Raw genomic sequence first — 20,924 nt, 5'->3', positions numbered from 1 at the left:
TCTGCCCAGTGCGCTGTGTCCCCGGCGCTCTCAGAGTAGAGTGGGTGGGTGTCCCTGCTTGGCCAGCCCATACATGCGCTGGGTGCTGGGCCCGCTCCCCCGCCCCGACAGATGGCCACCCAGCTCTGCTGGAACATGTCTCCTTTTGTGGAGCCAGCCAATTCCATTTTTGGAGAACACAGATTGTTAGAAAGCTCTTCCTTAAATAGAATCCAAGTTCACTTTTCTTTGACTTTCTCCCCCCTGGCTCTCCTTGGCCCTCCTCATCTGTGGCATGAACCCCCTTCTCCAGGTCTCCTGTCAGTCAGGCCCTTGTCTCCTGGGAAACGTTGGTACCCAGAGTTATTTATTGTAAAAATGCGAGTGCAGTTATGTCCTGAACGTCCACATCTGGCGGGAGCAGCTGCTGCTCAGGGTCTGAAGGCTCTTGGGGGTGAGAACTCCCCTCGCCAGGGATATACGCCCCTACTTGCTGTCTGTCTTTTTTGGGCTTCGTTGGACAAAGAGAGACCTTGTCATCTTGGCGTGACTTTTCTGTTGGCCTCTGAGCAGGGTCGAGGAGAAGGGAGGTCACCATGTGGAGTGACTTGTTCCTCCGCAGCCACGTTTGGCGCGGCTTCGTTGTCAAGGGGGAAGGGGAGAAAACTTCCCACAGCCTCCTGCCTCCCACCAGGCTCTTACGGAAACAATGGGGGCTGAAGCATCCGTGGCTTCCTGTTTCAATGATCATGACTGGTGTGTTGTGAGAGTCACAGTGTGACTGTAGACTGATTAGGCAGAAATTCTCTCCAGTGGGTGTTAGAAGGAGTGAGAATGTCGAAAACAGCCCCAGCGTTGACCTCCTCATGGTGCTGGTGACATCGTCCACATTGGTGACTTTACTGCTATGGAAATCCGCCTACTTGCTAAGCCCACGGGTGAGATTTCCCCAGCAGACACCTGGTTTGGCCTAAAACAGCACCAGTCCCCAGCCAAGTCTCCATGTGCTGACGTCTCTAACCGCACAGAACCTCCTGCTTCCTTAGAGTCCTCTGCTCTGCCGAGGTTGGGTGCGGGTTTAATTTAATCATGCAATCATACTTTGTTAGAGTAACTTCAAGAAAGCAGTACCTTCCCCCCAAAGACCTCTCTGTTAGGAAAGGATTAACCTTCTTTCTTTTCCTTTAATAATTTATAGTTAAACAAAACAATATGAGCCCTTATTTGCAAATACACTAGATCTCGTCTGAGCTCCGCTTCCATCACAGAGAACTCCTCCCGAGACAGCGAGGAGCAGTCGTTCAGAACCGTTCCTGCTGGGGGAGCCCGGGCCACGTTGTGAAGGGCTCAGAGCCCTCCTGGGCTGCGATCTCGCCTCGGGATTGTGACCTGACTCATAAAAGCATAAAGCCATGCTGGTTAGGCGTTTTAAAGCGTGTGCTAAATCTTTTGAGACGGGGAAGCCTCTCCCAGGGAGGTGCTTTACTGAAGAACAGTTTTTGTTGCCACTTCTTCACAGCGGCTGGAACCCACCTGCGTGCGCAGGACTTCAGCCAGCCTGGCGTTCACAGGCTCTTCGTACGACGCGGATTTCTGCCTAGGTGCCCTCAGAACCGTGACCTCTGAAATGCCGGCTTATTATAAAGTGGCTCATTGAAGACGGGCGTACTTTTTTTTAAAAATCTGGAAAATACGAAAAAGACACAAATCACCTGTGATCTTATTGCCCAGAAATAAACACTGTGGGCATTTGCATCTGTTTTCTCAGTATTTACGCACACGAACACTCAGAGTCGGGTTGCGCAGGTGGCTTCTTGCAGCCACCGTGCGGTTAGTCCCCAGAATATCAGCCCTTCCTATGCGGGATCAGCCCTGAGCCCAGCGCCTGCTGGGAGGGAGGCGTTCCCTGCGCACACGGTCCTTGCCTCTGGGCGCATCAGTGGTCCGGATGCTCGGTGCCTCTGTATTTTCTGTAAACGAGGGAAGAGAAGCTGATCTTTTTTTGGTGATTCTTTTCATCTCAGTTTGATTTTAAAGGTTCAGCTTCTCCAGCAAATTAGCACCTCTTCCCTATATTGCAGCGGGGGCTCTGGGGTTAACACTCGAGGTCTACCCCCAAGTCTCTGCTGTGCCGTCTACCACTGTCCAAACCCTAATTACACAAATCGCACATAATGTACCACGACTTAGAACTCTCCAGAATCCTGCCCGGCGAGGTCGCTCACAGTGCAGATGAATGACCTGCCAAACACAGGCCCACAGAATAAAGAACCGTCTCCAGTAATCGTGGTGCCAGCCCCCCAGAATAAACTTGGATGTGTTTTTGTATATTGTAAGCTTCCAAGTATTCAGAACAAAAAATGCAAAACATACTCACAACAGATGAGTGGGAGGATAATTAGAGAGAAAATAGAGACAGATTGTTCAAAAGAACGCTCACGGGAGAAGAGCCAGGAGAGGCGGTGGGAAAGGAGGGAGGGTCCGGACCCTCGGGAAGGCTGGGGGCAGCAGACTGTGCGTCCCGGGGCCCCTGGTGCCCGAGGACGGACAGGAGCATCACGTGAAGTGTTTCCCAGTTTCTTTCCCGGCAGCTGGCACCTGGGTTGCCTCTTGTTAAAATTATCATAACTTCAGTTTTCTAAAGAACACAGAGAACACCCTTTTCTGACTAAAGTTACTCAAAAGGGAGCCTTCAGTTTTAGAGCAGAGAAGTGTGAACTAAAAATACCTAGGAATTAAGTAAAATCTTCTTGCTGTTTCTAGCTGCCTGTCCCCATATGGCGTGCTCTCATTTTTAGACCCGATCCGTGTGCCCCAAATGTTCCTTCTTTCTAGTATACTTTCCTGTCTGTCCCCCAGGGGCAGGTGCGGGCTGCAGGGGGTGTTTGTGGAGGGCAGACCCCCCTGGTTGCTGCAAGGCTGTTGCAGGCACCCTGTCTCCCGAGCCCCCTTGCCTGGCACTCACCGCTGCTCCCTGGACAGGAGGGGAGGACAGGCGGGCGTCTGGAGGGCTCCGGCCTGACACAGGAGGATGGCAGTGACTTCGGGCAGGCCCGTCACCCAGCAGAGCTTCACCTCTGTCTAGACGTCTGTCCCCTGACCAGCCCCTCCAGGCCGCCATCACTTTCTCTGAACTTCCTCTCTCTCCTTCTGAACAAATTAATTCTGTGAGCATCCACTTGTCCCCAGTGGTCCTCACAGCTGGGAGCCGCCTGGAGGGCAGCTCGCTGTGGGCTTCGGGCCGGGGCTCTGCCTGTGTTTCCTCGTGGAAGCCAGCCGTCCTGGGGTGGCTGTTGGCAGGGAATCTCCATTGATTTTGTAGCTTGGGTTTTTCAAGAAGCAAAGCAATTGAGTGTCTGCCTCGGGAAATTTACTGGCGGGCTTTCAGAGTGGAGCTCCAGTCGGCAGGGAGGTGGGAGGGGGCCTTGCGTGCGGATCTAAGGTGACTGAAGCTGTGCGGTCCACCCCGTGTGCTCAGCCAAGGGCTGGCGACAGGAGTGGCCGTAGGACCCAGAGGACCGCTCGGTTCTCCTGTGTTCGCTTTCCCACAGCCTGGCATGTGAGATTGAAACAGTCCTGTTCACTCATCAGTTTCTAGAATCCTGGAAAGGGCCCTGGAGTTAACCCCGTGCAAAGCTTTTCTATGAAAATCAGGCGACCGGAGTTACTCGTCCAGAGTGGCAAGGTTCTTCCCAGCAGAGCCAGGAGCCGGCCTCTGAGCCCAGGCTGAGCGCCGTCCATGCAAGCCGTCGGTGGACGAGGGCCTGGAGGCTGAGCCGGGCTACACCCAGACCCCCTCCTGGAGCTAGCGGGGACCTGGCCCCTCAGTAACCAGCGTTTGCCTTGTCCAAGCAGCGTGTGGTCCCAGGAGCCTCCCTGTCCCTCCTTGGAGGACGGGCCTGCATGAAGGCCCACTTTACCCTGAGGGGCACTGTCTCCCGAGATGCCCAGTGATGCTCCCACGTCACGTGGAATCCTCTCCACGTTGTGTGCACCTGTCTGCAGACTCAGGTGCTCGTTCTGGTGGGTCAGGTATATGTGTTGAGAGATGCTAAATATATATTTTTACTTACGTTTTTTAATTTAAATTTTGTTTTTAAATTCTTTTCCTCGTCATCTGCGATACCGTTTGACTCTCACATTTGGTAGAAAGTCCTGCACTTCTCAACCAGTGTTTTTCAGGCTTGAACATTCGGTCAGGCCACTTGCCTGCCTGTTCACAACGGAACAGGCTTTCTTAGGACCAGGGTGGGAATTCTGGTTCTGGGCCCTGGACACGAGGACCCGTGTGACTGGAGGCCTTTGCCCCTGACACCACTCCCTCTGCGCTGGCTCCTGGCACGTCCGCCTGCTGGGAAAGGGACCATCTGGGCACGCGGATGGTGAATAGCCCCTTTGTCCCTCCTTCTGCTGGCAGCCCGACCCCATAAGGGTGGGTTTGCCTCGGGGATGGTGGCTCCCGTCCCTCCTACAGGTCTCCTTCCCCCTCTTCCCCCATCCTGGGCCACCGCTCCCTGAACTTGGGGTTCCATTCAGCGCACAATACAGCAGCTCATCACAGGGCGAGGGGTGTGCACTAAGAACGCGCACTTACGCTGATAGCCTCTTGAGAAAATTTTATTTTTTTCCTTGAAGTTTTCCAGAGCTCCTAACGGAAGTGACAGAAATCAATTCAAAAGTAGCTAAAGCGAAAAATAAAGAAAGAAGATGGAAATGGAAAGGGGGGGGGTTCTCTCCCATCACTGGGAAGGTTGGTTGGATTCCCTCAGCTCACGCCGTCTGGGTTCTGTGTCTGTGTCTCTGCGCCTCCGTCCTGCCCACCCCGACCCTCCCTGGTCACACAGACGTGCCCGACTGGGGTGTAGTCCTGGGCAGTCCTGGTCTGAGTCACCCAGAAGAGAGGCGTTTCATTGAATAAGAGATGGGGGTGAAGGGAACTGAACAGGTTAAAACAGTAGCAAACTATTGCATCAATCCCAAACGGTCACCCTTCAAAACATCCTTCAGTCCAGTAAATTTGAGGGTTTTTTCCTCTTTGTTCAAATACTTGATTATAATTTCTGGCACTTGGCATTCTCTGAGTAGTGGGAGCGAGTCTAAAAAACAAGACACAAATTAAATGCACAGGCAGCACCAAGAAAAGCTGTTGGAAGCCAAGCATTAAACACGTCCTCGTCTGTGGAAAGTCACTTCAGTCACCTGGTGCCTGAGTCAGATCTTGTCAGGTCTCCTTGGCATTTAATGATAAAAAACCTTTTGTAGTTTTTAGTTGACTTTCCTAACCCTCATGAGGGAAAAGCCCCACAGATTAATAACCCGTTTTCTTAACTTACTATAAATTACACATTTCAGGTGTAAGGAAATTTTCTGATTAAATCTGGTATATGTGACAAATCTGATTAGTAACAAAAATAAAGTGAGTTTGTCACAGAGCTCCTAAAACTCAGGTATGCTGTGTCTAAATGGACGGGCCGGAGTGTATTCAGAGCTATGTCAAATCAGGTTGATGTTTTATCTTAAATCTGCAGAATTCCAGCTGGAAGATGACAGAGCATATTTTCAAGTTGTCTGTTCTAACATCCCTTCATCTTAAAAGGAGACTAGAAAAGATTTTGACTTTAAAATCACTGACATTAATAATGTAGGACATATTCAACCTTTTACTAGAACTCACTCTTTAATGTGTTTAATTTTATTCAAGAAAGTGACCCTGTGCTTATAATCATCAGTGACAGTGTAACCCAGGTGCAGAGAGCCAGTAGCTCGATACCAGAAAACCGTCACAAGGGCTGAAATGTCTAATTCACCTTTAAATCCAGCTCAGATGCTCGCCCCTTAAAAGCTGCTGTCTGCTCCCAGGGTTGGAAACACCACTCCTGACAGGAGCTCGTGTAATTTTTTATTATGGTTATTAAATGCAGATAAAGCCTGCTGCGTAGCGCAGCGGGTGTCTGGGCTATAGCCTGGCTGTGGGGGTGGCCCAGCCAGGAGCTCGCCCACCTCCTCCCTCGGCCGCCCACCCGGTCCTGCCCAGGCAGCTGGGTGCCCGGGCTCAGTTCCTGATGGGACAGGACATCTGGGCAGGCGGTTGTGCGGGAGCCCCTGCCCAGGACCGGGTGGGGTGGTGACACCCGAGCTGCTGGGGAGGTGGGGGGGGTGCATGGGTTTTGGGGAGGCTCTCTGCCCCCACCTCCAGGGTCCCCTGGGTGGTCACTCCCCACGGCAGCAGCCCAGTGCCACCTCTGAAATGTCGTCTCCATCCTAATTACCACAACTTTAGGATCAGAGATTTAAGGAAACCGAGGGGCCCTCAGAGCCTGACCTTTACTTTGGAAGTTAGTCCTGACCATGCCCAAGCAGGTGCCACACAAAACAGCACCCTGCTTTTCTTTTTTTTTTTTCCCTCCGACAGCAATTTCCATTCCTTCTTTGTTCTTTTCTTCACGCGAAGGTATTGCAGTCTATACATTATTGAACAAGCTGCAGAGAAAATCATTACTTTGCAGGGGGAAATAAAAGTTACTGAACATCGCTGAATGCAGCGTGCCGGCAGCTGGAACGGTTTTCTAACAGCCATGTTCTGGAAATTCTCATCCACAGCCTGACGGGTCCCATACAGGCTGCAGGGAAACCGCCAACCAAAGTGTCCCAACACCAGGCAGTCTGCACAGTCGGGGATTTTACGACTAACTCGAGAGCTGAAAGAAAAGCACATCGTTTGAGCTCATCCCAAATCCTGCTAACACATGCCTGTCCGGGCCTCCATCTGTCCATCGAGGCAGGGCTGGAGCTGCCTGGGTGTCCTCCACCGTGTGGGCTGTCCCCGAGGGCCGGGTGGGGGTGAGGGATGTGGCCAGGCTGCTCTGGGAGGGTCATCCTGTCCACGGCCCAGGCTGCCCCAGGAATTCACACTCTGGTCCAAGGTGAACAGGTCTTAGAAGGTGCCAGAAAGTGTGTGCTCCCGGACGTGGCACAGAGAGGGGGTGAGCATAGGCGCGGGCTGGTGAGGGCGTCCGGTCTGCCAGGTCATGGTTAGTTACCGTTTAGTTGGGAAAGATGGACTGAGACTGCAAATGGGTGTGAGGGTTTGCCGCTCCTACTGGGAAAAATGAAAAGTCATAGAAGAGAAATAATCACACACATATTGGTGTCTTCAGGTGTCCCTGGGGCGGGTCCTCTCTAGATCTGAGGTCAGAGATGATAATGATGCAGCGTTTTATTCCTCCAACCTCCCCACCCCCAGACCCAGCGGGGTAGCAGAAGCAAAGGTTATTCTCAGGACCAAGCTGTCTCTACTGCAGTTTAAGGAATCAGGGGAGAAAGAGGCAGAAGCTCCCCGTAAAAGTGCTCTGGTGTCATTTTGGAAAAAAACAGAAACCTGCCAATGGCCACAGCTTCCGCACCACGAAAATCCCCACAGTGACCGAGTTGGGACAGCTGGTGGGGGAGCAGCCGCCTCTCAGGAAAGGCTGGGGACCCCGGCCAGCCCCCCCAGTCCAGGGGCATGGCCCCCGACATGCCTTCCTCCCCTGGGGTCACTTTCGACAAAGTCCCAGAATTCCATGCTGTTGAACCCGGTTAAGCCATTGTTTTACCTTAGGGCTTTTCAAACTGCCTTCCTCACGCTCAGGAAGAAGAAAGTTTCACATTACAGCTCTGCGCTGACTCACGCACACGTGTGTAGCTGAAGGGGAGAAGACAGCTCATGTATGCAAGCGGGTCACACCCCATTAAACAGATTCTCCGACCCACCAGTGGGTTTTCAACCAGAATATGAAAATTCTGCCCTGGATTTAATGTTTCAGCTAATTTTTTCCAATTCACTCATCACCACCTGTTGTGAGAAGTGTCTGCCATTTTGAAAGAAAAGAAGAAAGGAGAAGGGGGTGGATGTCTGATGCCAGGACCCTGAGTGTCCCTGTAGAGGAAGGGGAATGCTGGCCCCACGGTGGTCAGGGAGGTGCGACCAGGGCGGCCTGAAGGTCTGAAAGCTCGGGGCCTGCCTTTGAGTTAATTTCCTCCAGCTTCCCCCTATACGAGAACCCAGAAGGCATCTTGCCTGTGTCTGGATGTGCTTTTATGTTTGTTTTTGGTCTGAGGGGTGCACGGATGCTCTAATCAGTTTTAGACTTTACACTGTTTTATCATCTTCGTTTGCTGGTGCTCTGGCAGTTTATAGGGGGGAAGCAGAGCCATCAGTTTCAGTAACTCCCAGCTTTTAGGCATATGACCACTGCCGGGTGCAGCTGTCGCTTCCTCTGCTGGTGACTGGTTGGCTGCCCGCGGCCAAGCCGTCCAGCATCCTGCGCGCAGAGCCGCCCCTCCGCCCAGACCCTGCGGGGAGCCCTTGCCCGTCCCCTCCCTGAGCCCTTGCCGTGTCTCCGCAGGACTCGGCAGGACCCGCAGGAAGACCAGCGCCCGCGACGCGTCGCCCACGCCAAGTACGGACGCAGAGTTCCCCGCCAACGGGGGCGGCGCCGACCGCATCTACGACCTCAGCATCCCGGCCGTGGTCAAGTTCGCCTACGCGGCCGAGCGCGAGGACGAGCTGTCGCTGGTGAAGGGCTCGCGCGTCACCGTCATGGAGAAGTGCAGCGACGGCTGGTGGCGGGGCAGCTACAACGGGCAGGTGGGCTGGTTTCCGTCCAACTACGTGCTGGAGGAGCTGGACGAGGCGGCCGCCGACGCGCCCGGAGGCCCGAGCCTGCGGCCGGGCGCCGCACTCAGCAACGGCCAGGGCGCGCGGGTCCTGCACGTGGTGCAGACGCTGTACCCCTTCAGCTCGGTCACCGAGGAGGAGCTCAACTTCGACAAGGGCGAGACCATGGAGGTGGTGGAGAAGCCCGAGGACGACCCCGAGTGGTGGCGCTGCCGCAACGCCCGCGGCCAGGTCGGCCTGGTGCCCAAGAACTACGTGGTGGTGCTGAGCGAGCGCCCGGCCCCGCACGCCGGCTCCGGCCCCGCGGGGCCCGCGCGCTCCGGCCGCTTCGCGGGCCGGGAGTGGTACTATGGCAACGTGACGCGCCACCAGGCCGAGTGCGCGCTCAACGCGCGGGGCGTGCAGGGCGACTTCCTGGTCCGCGACAGCGAGTCCTCGGTGAGTGCAGGGTGGGCGTGGCCGGGAGAGCGGCGGGGCGTGTGTGTGCACGTGCATATGTGTGCAGGCCTGTGTGTGTGCGTGTATGTGTGTGCGTGTGTAACGTGCAGCAGGACTTCCTTGTCCAGGACGGCAAGTCCTGGGTGAGTGCAGGGTCGGCACAGCCTGGAGGGCAGAGGGGTGTGCGTGCGTGTGTCTGTGTGCACATGTGCATGTGTGTGGATGCTGTACAAGGCTGTTTCCTCCTCAGGTGCAGCCAATCCTTGGTAAGTCGGGCAGTGGGAAGGAATCGGAGAGCATGTACGTGTGTGCACATACATGTGTGTGGGAGTGCCCTCCAACAGCAAGGGTATTTGGGGCTCGTGTTGGTGGGGGCGAACACAGTTGTTCTGTGCAGCCTGTGTCCCGAGGTCCCAGTGCAGTGGCTGCCGGCCTCTGATGCACTGCCTCTCCCCGAGGCGCGCTCTTGCAGAGGGACGGTGAGTAAAGTGTGTTTTAGCCTCCCAAGGTCTGTTGCCTCTTGACAGATATTGCCCTGTTTCTGTTCTGCAGACTCAAACGTCCTTTTCTGCCCCGGTTTCCCTTGTGAATGACCCGTCTCGGCCCTAGAGGTTGACCTGGTTTCCTCTCTGGGTCTGAGACACACCAGATGTTCTCAGCAAGGTGGACACTGAGTTTCCAGCACAGCCTTTTGTTGGTTTGTTTCCCTTTTTAAAGCATGTAACCTTAGGTCACCTCTGCCGCAGGCACCCCCTAGGCTATCTCTGAAAGCTTTTGAGGCACTTAGGAGCATGACTGAAAGGAAGAGACCGTTGTTAAGAGAGATGAGCTTGTGTGTGTGAAGAGAGTAGGGGGTGTGAGACCTCCGACCTGGAGCAGATCCACCTCCAGCGCAGGTTCGAGGGCTGTTTTGGCTGTGTGTCTGGGAGCACTGGGATGGCATCACATGAGGCAGCCTTTCTGTGTTTTCATTATGGAAATACCTCTCAACCGATTTTGTAGATCCCTGGAAATGCACCTTCCACAGAGCGGGTCCCCCAAAACGAGAGCTTGGGAGCTGGAGTCTGGTGCGATGGCTGTGTTGGCTCCTGCAGGCTTCAGTTTAGTTTCTGAATTGCAGCCTGTCGGACTAGTAAGCACGCGCTGTGTGCTGTGGCTCTTGTCCCCTGAACGGGTGTTTATCAGGGTAAGTGCATTCTCAAGATTCCCGTTGACTGATCGGAGAGGACTTCAAGGCCACAGAGAGAGGGGCAGCTGTGGTCCTGGTGGAAAGCGGCCCCCTTTGCTGGCATAAGCAGCTCGAGGAGGTGGCGGCCACCTGAGATGCCGAGATGCCCTGGGGCCTGGCCGTTAACCGCATCTGAGGTCTGGACGCTGAGGTTTTCTCAGGCGTGTCCCTGCGTCTCTGCCGACAGCAGAGCGGGGCCAGCCGTGCCGCCTCCTCGCTCACAAGCAAGTCGGTCCTCAGCGTCATCTGCGGCTGGTGAGGAACCGTCCGGATGGACGGATGGACAGCCCGTTGCTTGGTCCTCTTCTGCCGTCCACTCCCTCGGCTTCTCACCAGCCTCCCCGTCTGCTTTCCCCTCCTCCTTTGTCTTTTCTCCTGTTCGTTTTGGCTCTTCTGAGACGAGAGCCTGGCCTTCAAAGCCAGGGCCTGGGTCAGTGTTCCTGCAGGACCTCGTTCAAGTTCCTTTCCCTTTCTCGGGGTCTTTGGGCCCAGGGCTCGCCTTTGGTTGAGGTCCCCGCAGGACCTGTGCACCCTCCATACGCCGCTTTTTTAGAGCACGTCTTCGAGATGTCCGTTATTTTAAAATATCCTGAGTGGTTCCAATATAAATAAGCTAGAGTCTTGCCTGATGATATTTTGCTTTTAAAAATATTTAATTTTTTTTCTATTTTGAAAAGTAAAACATATACCCAACTCTGAGTCCTGGGCAAGCTGTGCTTTTTTAGGGGGGAAGGGGAGGGGGATATGCATATTTCAGAAAAAACAAACAGCATCATTACATCCTGTGATACCCAGTGTCAGTGACGTCTGGGGGTTTCACAGGTGTCTGTTGGACGTGCTTTACCGATGAATGAATGAATGAACCAGAAGGTCCTCTCTTTCCTGTCCTGAATCTCACCACCCACTGTTTGTTCTTCCTTCATCCACACTCCCCCCCCCACCCCCGTAATCTGTAATTGTCATTCCTCTTTAGCAGCTCAGGATGAAACAGTTTCAGTTCTTAATCGCTGTGTTTAATCATCATACCTCCATCTGCTAATCCTTGGCTTGTCAAACCTAGTGAATTCAAAATTCCTACCTGCCTTTGATGCTCATTGTAAATCCTTGCGTATTTGTTGAGACATATTCTGTGGATGTGGTTAGACGGCGGTGCTGCCATGGGGAATACCCAGGTGCTGGGCGTCTGTGAGCCGTGTGAGCTGAATTAGCATAATTCCTTCCTAGGTTTTTCAAATTGCATTTTCTACAGAAATTGTAGCTTTTAACCAAAACTCGATGTTTTTCAGGCGTTTTCATCACTCCTTCTCCCTAGAGCAGTGATGCTCGAACTAAGGATGTATCAGAATTTCCTCGAGGGCTTGGTCAAATAGAGACTGCTCGGCCCCAGCGACCCGTGAAATGCCCAAGAATGTGCATTTCTAGCACATTCTTTGGAGATGTGGCTGTTGATGATCTAAGGACCACACTTGGAAAACCCCTGGTCCCTATTTTGCCATCTTACTGGTTTTATTCATATTTCCAGCAGTGAGTGGAACTCCATTTCTGCTTAAGACTACATTTCCGAGAGACATAAATGGGCTTCAGGGTGAAAATTATAACCATCATAGGGTTTAATTTTATGTAGACTCTTAGGTTCTGTTGGGTGGAACGCATCTCCTCAAAGTGTTTGCTGGTTTACTTTTTAGCTGTTTAGAGCTTGGTAACAAACCCTCTGAGTTTGCATTGTGTTTCCGATTGGAGCTGGTGGGCATCCCGTGTCCCAGCAGAGCGGGGGCCTTGCCCACACAGCTCGGAAGGCGGGGAGCAGCGCGGTGAAGTCCTCCCTGCAGTGTGACCCCTGCAGGCAGCTTCCCAGGCAGGAAGAGCACGTGTCCTCACCCACCACCCAGCCTGATGCTTCGGTTCCCTCTGTCAAGATCATAGGGCATCCACCAGACTTGCACAGACCTTTTTAGAGTAGCCCCTGAACTTCTTATTTATGTTTCTTATTGTGCCAGAATATAAATAACATACAATGTAACATTTTCATCATTTTTCAGTGTAAGTGCAGACGTGTAGGTCATTTGTGCAGTCATCACCACCCTCCTCCTCCGGAGCGCTTCCCTTTCCCTAACTGGGGCCCTGGACTCACTAAAGGGGAACTCCCCCGCAACCCAGCCCCAGGAGACTTGCTACTCACTGTCTCTTTGAATTTGACTAAGTACCTCATATGAGTAGAATCACACATGTGTGTGCTTTTGTGTCTGTCTTATTCCACTCAGCGTAATGTCCTCACGGTTCATCCGTGTGGTAGCAGGTGTCAGAATTCCCTTCCTTTTTTTTAAAAGCTGAATGGTACTCCGTTGTGTGGATGGACCATGGTTTGTTTATCCATTCATCTGTCGAAGGACGCTTGGGTTGCTTCCACCCTTTGGCTGTTGTGGACATGGGCGTGCAGACATCTGCTCTTTAAGGTGCACACTCAGTAGAGCTGGCTGGAGCGAATGGTGGGTCAGTGTTTAATTTTTTCAGGAACCGCCATCTGCAGCTGCACCATTTTGTCTTCCACCAGCTGTGCACAAGGGTTCCAGTTTTTACACATCCTTGCCAGCAGTTGTTGTTTTGTTTTTCTGTGGGGTTTTTTGTTTTTCTGTTTTTCATAACCACCATCCCAAGTGGTATCTCACTGTGGTTTTGATTTGCATCAGCACAGAGCCTTTTAATCTCAGCTGCACTTTTTGCCTCTTTGAGGGTATTTCCTGCAGCCCTGTTACTAAGTGGTTCCCAAGGATGGCCTCAGTGTCCCCACAGAAGCAGCACAAGGTCCTAACACGGAATCAGAAAGCAGTTCTCTCATTCCAGGAGTTCACCCTCCCTAGTTGTCCAGCGTTGCCTTCTTTTAATCAAAATTGACTCACTGTCTGTACTTACACCACTAGCAGTCAACTGATGTGTGTGTGTGTGTGTGTGTGTGTGTGTGTGTATCCATATATATAAGATTATTACTGATCAGTCACACCAGGCATGACTTGGCAAAAAGACAGAGAAAGACAGGAACAGTGTTCTGAAAGTCTGCCCTCTGAGGCATTTATGTTAACTTTAGGAGATGCGTTTTGGGAGGCGGGGAGAGAGAACACACACACACCTACATCCTGACTTGAATGTGGACAGTAAACGCTCTCGTTTGGAGATGCGGCAGGTGGGACTTCGCGGGCTGTCCCGAGGCTGACAACTGATTTCTCTTTGTTTACTTAAACAAGTTTATTTAAAAGCTAAGGGGAACAAGAATATTTGATCATGTCGCATGTGGACTGGCTTTAAGCCTAGGGAGTGACTGTTTCACAGATACACTTAGAGGAGAAAGAAAATGCCAGTCAGAAGATAAACTGGTATAAAAACAAAGAGTAGCTGTTGGCAGCCAGGGGCCTGCATATAGGCAGTGAGTCCATTTTGATGCAAAGTGGGCTGTATTGGACAAGTGGGGAGGGGGACCCAGCAGTGAGAAAACTGAAAGGCCGCTTTTCTGAGATAAGAGCAGAAAATATTCATCAGTGGGGTACAGTCTGCGTTTAACCCATTGGCTCTAAGTTTTTTTGGCAAAGGAAATACTTCTCCGGACAAAAGACTACTTTCCTTAAAGAAGCAAAACGGAGAGAAAAACACCCATTTACTAGACAAGAAGGAAAGAATGATACAGCCTTTGATAGGAAACCAACAAGGTGACCTCTCTTTGAGGGCAGAGAGAGTGTTAAATATATGCATAAATTATTGGTGTTTGAAGACCTGCATGACCAGCAGTCGATCCAGGGTCCACCTGGGAGGCTCGGTGAACCACACGAAAGACATTTCTATTCTCACCTTGCTCTTAAGTCCAAGGCGAATGATAAGTGGAAGTTTTAAGGTTATTAAAGACTCAGCAGTGCCCGGGAGCAAGTCCCTCCCTCCCCAGTATGTCTTCTTAGCCACGTGCTTAGAAGAGGTCAAGTGATGTTGCTGGTCTTGGGAGCACAATTTGAGACCAGCTGGTCCAGTTCATCTACAGGCTCTGTTCAGAATTATTTCGTGGCAACATGTTAACTGCACTTGAGGGTAAAGATTGGAAAGTGTACTCACGTTGAGGAGAGAATTCCTTGAAGGTAACACACGTATACAGATAACACATGACGCCAAGATGTTAAATGAAGGAGCTTAGGTGAAAAGCAGACTTCCCTGTTCAGAAAGCCCTGTGTGGATCAGGGGCTCAGTTAAAAGGTCTGTCCTATGCCGGCTCTCACTCACATCCTCCCTCCACGCAGCGCTGCTTTACCTGTGAACTGGTTAACGTGTCCATAAAACCAGCACAGAGCCTGGCCGGTGCTGAACTGTAACACTGAGGTCGCCCTCTGTCTGCATCTCAAGACTGGCAGCGCAGAATGTGTGTGCTTGTAAGAATTAGTAGAAGCCTGAGAGTAAACACAGCTTCAGGGAGACCTGAGCGGAGGATGGATGTGCTGTTGGACCCAGGTGCGTGGTGACGGGTGTGTCCCCTGACCTTCCAGGACTGATGGCCATGTGGCCGGGGAAGTGGTGCTGATGCCCCGGCCTCACGCAAGTGCAGACCACCTGTCCGGCAGCACCTGCTCTAGTCGGTTCTGTTTTCAGAACCGTCCACAGCACCTGCCTTGGGTTGGGATGTGAGGCTGGCTTGCATGCATCTGGTTCGGTCCTGGGAAAACAGAAGTGGCTGAGAATTGTGCAGGTGACTGCTTGGAATGTCCTTCTGTGCTGTGCAGAATGTTCTGTGGGTGGGGCTGGGGTGACAGAGTCATTGTGACATCAGGGTTCCTGGTGATACATCTCTGTTTTTTCTGGCCCCTGCCCCCCTGTCCCCCCACCCTCCTGGGCCGGCTCAGAAGATCTTCACCCCGTGTTGATTCATTTCTGAGAGACCCAGCTGGGGAAATCGTTTTCACGTTCTGTGTCCCCCTCCCCACCCCATGCTGGCCTCCGACCCTCTAATGGCCGTGATTCTGAAAATGCCATGTAGCTCACGGCCAGATCAGAGATAAACCTTCCATCTCTTCCTGAAGTTTTATCTCGCCAGCATTTCCCAGGTTTCCTCCGAGGCAGCCAGCCCCAGGTTTAGTGTGGAGGTAAGAGGATGCTTTTCCCTCAAACGTTTGTTTTCATTTGGTCTGTTTCAGGCAGAGGGACACGTAAGTATGAACTGTAAAGACATCTGTCTCTCTGATTCTTCTCTGCCGACAGCTGTGGCTGGTGGGGGCCCCGCCATCCTTCCCAGGCCGGGACTGTCTCTGAGCCCCATCTCCCTGAGCTGTCATTGGTTTCTACAGAGTTGTCTCTGGTTTTGCAAGATTTGTACACTTTTAATCAGACACTCGCGAAGTCCATGTCAAAGACAAGGACAGGGACACTTGTTTTTCCCGATGGGGGGCTGGGAAAGCTGGCCGGGCTGCTGGACCTCGCAGCAGTGACTTCCGGGGCTTGGGAAAAGGCTGTTGTAGGAATTCAGTTAAGTGCTGGGTGATCCGGCTCCCACCACCAGGGCTCTCCGTGGACCCAGCAGGGGATCGGGCGTGGCCCTGCCTGGCCTCATGTGTGATGGCGCTGTCTGCTTTGCGGAAAGCCAAGGCGGGGCAGAGCTCACCTGGTTATGGAGTGGGGAGGCGTCTTCAGGGCGGTGAACCTCTGAGCAGAGACTTACAGGAAGGGTTGACCGAAGGCGGGGACAAAGGATGACTCAAAAATAGGAACCAGAGTGAAAATGAGCCTGGGGGTGGGGCAGCCTTTCGTCTCATAGATCGGCTCTGTAGTGGGGGCCACTGACCCAGCCCTGGTGGGCCGTGGTGGGCAGTTGGGTTTTATTCTGAGGCCATCAGGGAGGCCAGCGTCCCTCCAACTCCCTCTCAGCAGAGCCGGCCAGTTAGTGCCTCAGAAGAGGCAGGACCCTCCCTCCCTGCATTTGCCGACGTCCCACCTCCCCAGCGCTAGCCCTGCCGCCCCTGCATTGCTGGGGCCCAGCCCCCACTTCTGCAGAGACCGTCCCTGGCCACCCCCGCACATTTAAATGACCTGCGCTACCCCAGCACTCTCTCCTGTCTTCAGAGAACTAGCACGGTTTGCAGCTGACCATATGCCGTTTACTTATTCATCTGCGTCCCTCCCCCCGAAACAGTCACTTCCACAGGCACAGAAGCCAGTGCAGAGCTATGTCCCGGGCTCCCGCTCCTGCTCCCGCTCACATCCAGGGCGTGGCCTGTCTGCTGCCTGGTCTGTGACCAATAATTGCATGTTGAACTAATCAATACCTTTTTCCCCCAAAGAACATTCCTTATTCAATGTCTCACCCTACGTATTTTTCAATAAATGAGATAAAAGACCAATTTTAACAAAAATAACATCTTTCTAAAATATCTTCAAATATGAGTAAGGTGCCGACATAATCACAAGTCTAAACGTTTCGCAGTAAAACCTGCGCATGAAGCACGGTACGCCCCCTCGGGGATGTTATGAACCATGTTAAAATGCAACCAGAATTCTCCACTGCTCTTAAAATATTTATTTGTAAATAGCTTAGAATTAGAAATCTTTTTAGATTAAAAAAATTTTTTGAAAATAAGTTACAGGTGTACAGGACAGCGAGTCACACTCTTCAAAGGTCAGACTCCCACATGTGTTCTTTTTGACGATGGCTTCTGGCAGGTGTGAGGTGACACCTCGGGGCTTCGATCTGCATTTCCCCGATGACTGGCAATGTTGACCATCTTTTCAGGTGCCTGTTGGCTATTTGCATTTCCGTCTTTGGAATGTCTGCTCAGTTTTCCTGCCTATTTTTAAATCAGGTTGTTTGTTTTCTTGAGGTTGGATTGTATGAGCTGGTTATACATGCTGGATACTGACCCTTACTGGTTTTACCATTTGCAAATGTTTTCTCCCCTTCAGTAGGTTGTTTTTTGGTTCTGCCAATGGTTTCCTTTGCTGTGCAAAAGCTTTTTAAGTTTAATTAGCTCCCTTTTGTTTATCTTTGCTTTTCTTTCCTTTGTTTTAGAAGACAGATCCAAAACAGCATCGCTGTGATTCATATCAAAGAGTGTCCGGTCTGTGTTTTCCTAGGAGTTGTATGATTTGGGGTCTTATGTTTTGGTCTTTACCGTGTGAGTCTATTTTTGTACATGGTGTTAAAGAATGTTTTAATTTCAGTCTTTCACATGTAGCTGTCCAGCTTTCCCAGCACCACCTATTGAAGAGACTGTCTTTTCTGTCAATATAGTTTGCCTCCTTTGTGGTAGATTAATTGACCATAAGTGCGTGGGTTTATTTCTGGGCTCTCTGTCCTCCGTGAGTCTGTGTGTTTTTGTGCCAGGACCACGCTGTTGGCTGAACTTCGAATAGTGGTAGAAGTCAGAGCAAGTGGGATTTCTAGCTGCTGCCTGTATGCAGACCACTTTTTAAAAATTCCAGAAACAGCTAAAGAAAAGAAAAACTCAGGTGAACAAGGTTGCCATGCCTTCCATAATAAGTCTCCCCATCTTCACATGACTAAAATGCGTTTAGCACCGGAACTGTCCTAACCAAATTCCAGTGTCCTTCGCTCCAGAGCATCCACATCTCGGGCTGCCCCCGGGTCGCCCTGGACAGCAGGCACCGCATGTCCAGTCGTAACTGTCCCCTGTTCCCTTTCCCTCCGCAGCCCAGTGACTTCTCCGTGTCTCTCAAAGCATCAGGGAAGAACAAACACTTCAAGGTGCAGCTGGTGGACAATGTCTACTGCATCGGGCAGCGGCGGTTTCACAGCATGGACGAGTTGGTGGAACACTACAAAAAGGCCCCCATCTTCACCAGCGAGCACGGGGAGAAGCTCTACCTCGTCAGAGCCCTGCAGTGACCGCCGCGGCCTGCGTGCCCCCCGCGGGTGACCTGCAGCCCGGGCCCTGTCCATGGTACTGCTCCCTCCGCCCGGTGCTCCTTTCCGCCTGCCCCCTCGCCATCCCAGGCCCCGCCGGCCAGTTTAGGAGACGGGGCGGTGGAAGAGGGGCGAGTTTGTCCACTTTATTCCTTCTACTTGGGAAACAGCCTTAGTCTGTTCAAACCGCTCAGGCCAACAGACCCCTTGTAAAGGAGACACCGGGCGCGGTTTGAATGCACCGAAGCTGCCGTTAATTCAGTGAACTACAGCACCTTCGAGAGTGGTGCCGGGGCTCTGGGCGGCACCGGCAAGGGTCCTGGCCCTGGTCCTGGCAGCCCCGGGCCCACGTCCTTGGCGCATACACGGCCCCAGACTCTCCGGGGTGGGAGTCGGGGCCGTGTGCTCGTGGCAATACCAGAACCGCCGGGTGAGACAGGAGGGAGGATGCTGTCCAGTGCCTTTGGGGCTGTGCTTGCAATAAAGAAAAGATGTCCTTGAAGGTCGGTCTGCAGGAGAGGGGCCGGAGACTTGGAGAGACAGAGGCTTTGGAAATGTACCCCCAGGTGTGCCGTCTGCCAGTGCTTTTTCCTCCAGCCCTGCGGCTCTGTTTCGATTTCACAACTATGTATTTAATTCTCAAAGTGATACGTATCTGTAGCCATTTGTTGACACTAATACAGATGATTAAGGAAAACAGCTGATCTTTGGGGAAGGGGAGTGACCGAACACTTCGTGCACACACACACACACACACACACACTATATATATATATAAATATATATTATTTGCTTTACAGGGAAATTTTTCAGGGTTTACAAAAGAATATGTGATGGGTAGTAAGACACAGAATGTTTATGAAGAAAACGCATTTTCTTTCTTCTTTACATTTGAACTCCTTTATAGTTTAAATACACAGTCTTGAGATGGCGCATTCCTACAATTGAGGAAGGGGTCTTAAGACCCCCTAAACTTGCATACTCAGTTTTTTGGATATTGTAATAAAAAAAGTATTAAGACAAGATGCTGTGTGTGTTCATCTCTGGCGAAGCTCTGACTCAGTGATGGGAGAGGAGTTAGTACAGCTTTTCCCGAAGACTCAGTGCCTAAGGGAGGGAGGGGGTTGCACTTTTTGAGGGGAGTTTTAACAGATTTCTTCTTTGTGTGTTTTCTTTTTCTACCACTGCATTTTTGTATCTTGAAATAATAAATGTTAATTAGTGCAACTCCAAGAGAAACCAGAATCTCAAGCTTGGTCTTAACTTTACTCTTCAGAAATTATCCTTTAAAAAGCATTTCCCCAAATGGTTGTCAGCTGGCCTTCCCTCCTCTCTCTGCTCCTGCCTGCCTTCCAGTGCTCCTGGGAAGCATTTACCGCTCACTGAGCACCACGCATGCCCAGTACCAGGATACGATGCCACAGAGCACGATGCTGGTGGCCCCGCGGGCTGATACAGTGCTCCTCCAGCTGGACACAGTGTTCTCGTCACAAGTCCTCGAGCTGAGTCCTGCTCTTGTCCCTGTCACACAGATGTTGGAGGAAAGGCATCCAGTGAACGCACGGGGGCACGTGGCTGGTGCGTCTCGGAGCAGGTAGGCCAACCCAGAGGCCTGGCTTCAGGGCCACGCCCTCTGACCCTAGCCTCAGGAGGCTCCCAGGAGAAATGAGGTGTTTTGTGAGAGTCTGCACTTCATCAGTTGAGTTCATTTATCTTTAGTTGTTGCTTTTGATATAAAGAAGTCTGATGATAAAAGAGAAGTTTGGTGTCTGGTACCTAAGGAGTTGGGGGCACCCAGGTACATAATAGACCTACAGGGGAGAGAGGCAGGTCGTGACCTTAGACAGAACACGTGGGTTCTGGACCTTGTCCTGGGACTCACACTTTCTCCCGACTCTCAGATCTCCCTGCTGTGTGTTCCGTGTTGACCTTGTGCAGGGATCCCTCCAGACTGTGAGCGCCCGGACAGCTGAATCCCTGAGTTACATCCAGCAATTCAGGGAGAAGTAATTAAAGGGCACACTACAAAGACACTTTGGCTTCCGGAGCTTCTTTAAGACTTGTAGTTGTAATTGACAATTATTTTTAATCTTCTCTCAAACCACCATGGGGTAGATCAGGACCAGTGTTTATGACGGTTCTGCACTGCCAGGACGTCCCGGCACCAGGTGGACCGGTGGCGTGTGGACTGATGGTCCCAGTAGGAACCCATTGATAGAGTGGGGGATGCAGGGGAATGTCAAGACAGGGTCCCTGTGTGATTTGGAGTCTGCCCCAGCGATGCTCTGTCCAGGTGACCCTTCTGCCATCACCTTCCTGCCCATCCAGAGATTTCCCGGACGGATCTCGTTTTGCTGTTCCGTTGCCTCTTTGCTCAGACAGCAGAGGACAATAAAGGTCAGAGTTTGTGTAATTGTGCAACTCTGCAATTGTTTGCATTAGATGTGCCTTCATTTTCCGTAAACAGCCTGTGAATTACAGTGTGGAGCCACCCAGCTCTTCACTGTGGCTGTTCCAAATGCCATCCCCTCCTGTTTCTAGGGGGTGAAGGTGTCCATCTTCTCTCCCAAAGTGCATCACAAATTAAAGTCTTGAATCATAATTAGAACCTTTATGTCTCTTCAAACTCTGACATTTCCAAACGAAGCATTTTTGGCGCCAGTACAGTTTTGTCTTCGGCTTCTGTGTACTAACTGATTTACAATTTACTTTTCTACCCTCTCTCCTGCCTAGTGGCA

At 51.8% G+C, this 20,924-nt stretch overlaps 1 protein-coding gene across 4 annotated transcripts in view; it reads left to right on the top strand.

Annotated features, from left to right (window-relative positions):
- NCK2 (NCK adaptor protein 2) overlaps window positions 1–19,209 on the top strand; it is a 70,913-nt gene extending 51,704 nt beyond the window's left edge. For all 4 annotated transcript variants that reach the window (XM_032474340.1, XM_032474341.1, XM_032474339.1 and 1 more), the window contains 2 exons: window positions 8,367–9,076; window positions 17,974–19,209. In XM_032474340.1, coding sequence (XP_032330231.1) covers window positions 8,367–9,076; window positions 17,974–18,168 — 905 coding nt within the window. In that variant the 3' untranslated portion in view covers window positions 18,169–19,209. The remainder of the gene's footprint in view (window positions 1–8,366; window positions 9,077–17,973) is intronic.
- The last annotated feature ends 1,715 nt before the right edge of the window (window positions 19,210–20,924 follow it).

Source organism: Camelus ferus, chromosome 36, assembly GCF_009834535.1.
Source record: "Camelus ferus isolate YT-003-E chromosome 36, BCGSAC_Cfer_1.0, whole genome shotgun sequence".
NCBI lineage: Eukaryota > Metazoa > Chordata > Mammalia > Artiodactyla > Camelidae > Camelus > Camelus ferus.
The sequence above is the reverse complement of the archived record's forward strand: the minus strand, read 5'-3'. Positions and strand labels throughout refer to the sequence as shown.